The sequence below is a fragment of the Eptatretus burgeri genome, chromosome 15, assembly GCF_056783735.1.
Source record: "Eptatretus burgeri isolate ZD-2024b chromosome 15, Ebu_testis_v1, whole genome shotgun sequence".
Lineage (NCBI taxonomy): Eukaryota > Metazoa > Chordata > Myxini > Myxiniformes > Myxinidae > Eptatretus > Eptatretus burgeri.
Window position 1 is genome coordinate 31,857,067 of NC_140975.1, and position 2,297 is coordinate 31,859,363.

The window sequence follows — 2,297 nt, forward strand, 5'->3', positions numbered from 1 at the left end:
CAGGTCATGTTGACCCCAATTCCCAACAACTCGTCTCAGTAAATCAGAATCATTGTTTTTCTACCACGGGTTAATTCATCCGTCGTTTTGGAAACCTCCATGAGCATGAAAAACATGATCAAAGGAGATCTTTTGTCCGAGCTATTTGTTAAGAAAGTTTGTTGTCTTGTGTTTTTGTGAACTTTTTCTCATCCCTGGTTTCCAGTTTAAATTAAATTATTAAAATCAGTGGAAGCCTCGAGGATGATGATGTCCCTGCGAGTGGAGTGCAGCAAAGGGGAAACTATTCATGCGTCGATCATCTCTGGCCATAAAAAGTAATCCTCGACGTCACGTGACGGCATGGCCGTGCCACGGACCCTCCTGTGAGGCCTTCAGTCATCGCGCAACCCTTTCACCCCACGCCACCCACCCCACCACGTCTTCCTTCCTTCGCCAACCCGCACCACCCCAGCCCCACAAACGATTCACCACCCCCACTGCTTTCTCCTTACATGGAATGTCTGGTTGCTGATCCCTAATATGGAGAAGGTGTTCATCACCGACGAAGGGACCTGCGGTGCGACCCCACGGAGCTCCCCTTGTATAAGAACAGAGGTTCCGGTCACCGAGACCAACCGACCGACCTGCGTGGGAGTGCTCGGACAGCAAGCAAGGACATCCCAGGTGCGTACCTTATATACGACTATGTACATTACAACACATACAGGTATCATCGAGTGTATTGGCGATGATCTTTCAAGGCTGTTGAACGTGCACATGAAGGAGACCCCGAAAATGCAACACCTGAACCTTGAATTCTTACTTTTGTTTCTGCGTTTATTTAATAAACGAACTTTGTGCAATTTCATCTGTCGACTTTAAATGACAAACTCCAGACGTGTAGCACATTGAGCAAGCAACTCGTGATTAGGGTGTTAAAAATTATTTTAAAACTTTCTCATTCTGAGTTTGATTGGTGGTGAACATAAAGCGAAAACGAATTATCCGTTGTACTTTCATTGTTCAATTTTTTTTCTGTTTCGATAAGTGTCAGCGCCAGTGTCAAGTTATTTATTTATTTATTTATTTATTTATTTCATCTGTCGTGTCGGACAAGGAACGCGAAGCTCAAGCCCATCATGTGTGATGAAGACGAAATAACAGCCTTGGTGTGCGACAACGGGTCCGGCCTGTGCAAGGCGGGCTTTGCGGGAGACGACGCCCCCCGAGCCGTCTTTCCCTCCATCGTCGGCCGTCCCCGCCACCAGGTACCGTCCCTCGCTCTGCCTCCTAACCCCCGGGCCACGCCCACTTATTGCACACACTCAATGAACTCGTTCACACGGTTTCCCCTCTTCGCACTGATAAACACCTGCTTGGAATTTTAGTTACATCGAAATGATTCGTAAACGCCATGCTCGTCATTTGTGGATTCATGGTAATTGTACATGATTTTTTTGGGATTGTGCATTGAGTCAGGGCAAGGGTATTTCGCATCCCTGGGGGATCTTTAACATCCACTAACTGATGACGGCAGACGGGACACCCGGCACACTGATGAATGTTCGTGCCTGTGAAACACCGTTTTGACAGTATGTCTACCTATCCTTGCCTACCAGTGATTCTTTAATTCCAGGTTAAAATCTCAAGTTCGAAATGACAAACAAAACAGCACACATCAATACGTACAGGGTACGAGTACGAATTACCGGGAACAGACGTGACCACGAAGTCGGTTTCCATCCCAGCCGCCTCACTCTGTTCTCCCACAATTTCCTTCTTTCGCCGTTTGTGGGGAATCTGTACATTCTGAATACCTTTTCCCACCGATTATTGCAACCAAAGGCACAGCATCCCGACATTCTGTAAAAATTGAACCGACCAATTCACAGTGAATGGAAACAAAATGGCGGCCAAGGCACAGCATCCCGTCATTCTGTAACAATCGAACCGACCAATTCACAGTGAATGGAAACAAAATGGCGGCCAAGGCCCAGCATCCCGACATTCTGTAACAATGGTACCGACCAATTCACAGTGAATGGAAACAAGATGGCGGCCAAGGCACAGCATCCCGTCATTCTGTAACAATCGAACCGACCAATTCACAGTGAATGGAAACAAAATGGCGGCCAAGGCCCAGCATCCCGACATTCTGTAACAATGGTACCGACCAATTCACAGTGAATGGAAACAAGATGGCGGCCAAGGCACAGCATCCCGTCATTCTGTAACAATCGAACCGACCAATTCACAGTGAATGGAAACAAAGTGGCGGCCAAGGCACAACATCCCGACATTCTATAACAATCGAA

At 47.2% G+C, this 2,297-nt stretch overlaps 1 protein-coding gene across 1 annotated transcript in view; it reads left to right on the top strand.

The window, feature by feature from the left end:
* Positions 1–445: 445 nt before the first annotated feature.
* Positions 446–2,297, top strand: part of LOC147011851 (actin, alpha skeletal muscle-like) — an 18,769-nt gene continuing 16,917 nt past the window's right edge. Inside the window, exons 1-2 of the mRNA XM_085857263.1 lie at positions 446–666; positions 1,100–1,250. Of these exons, the coding sequence (XP_085713389.1) occupies positions 1,122–1,250 (129 nt within the window). The 5' untranslated portion in view covers positions 446–666; positions 1,100–1,121. The remainder of the gene's footprint in view (positions 667–1,099; positions 1,251–2,297) is intronic.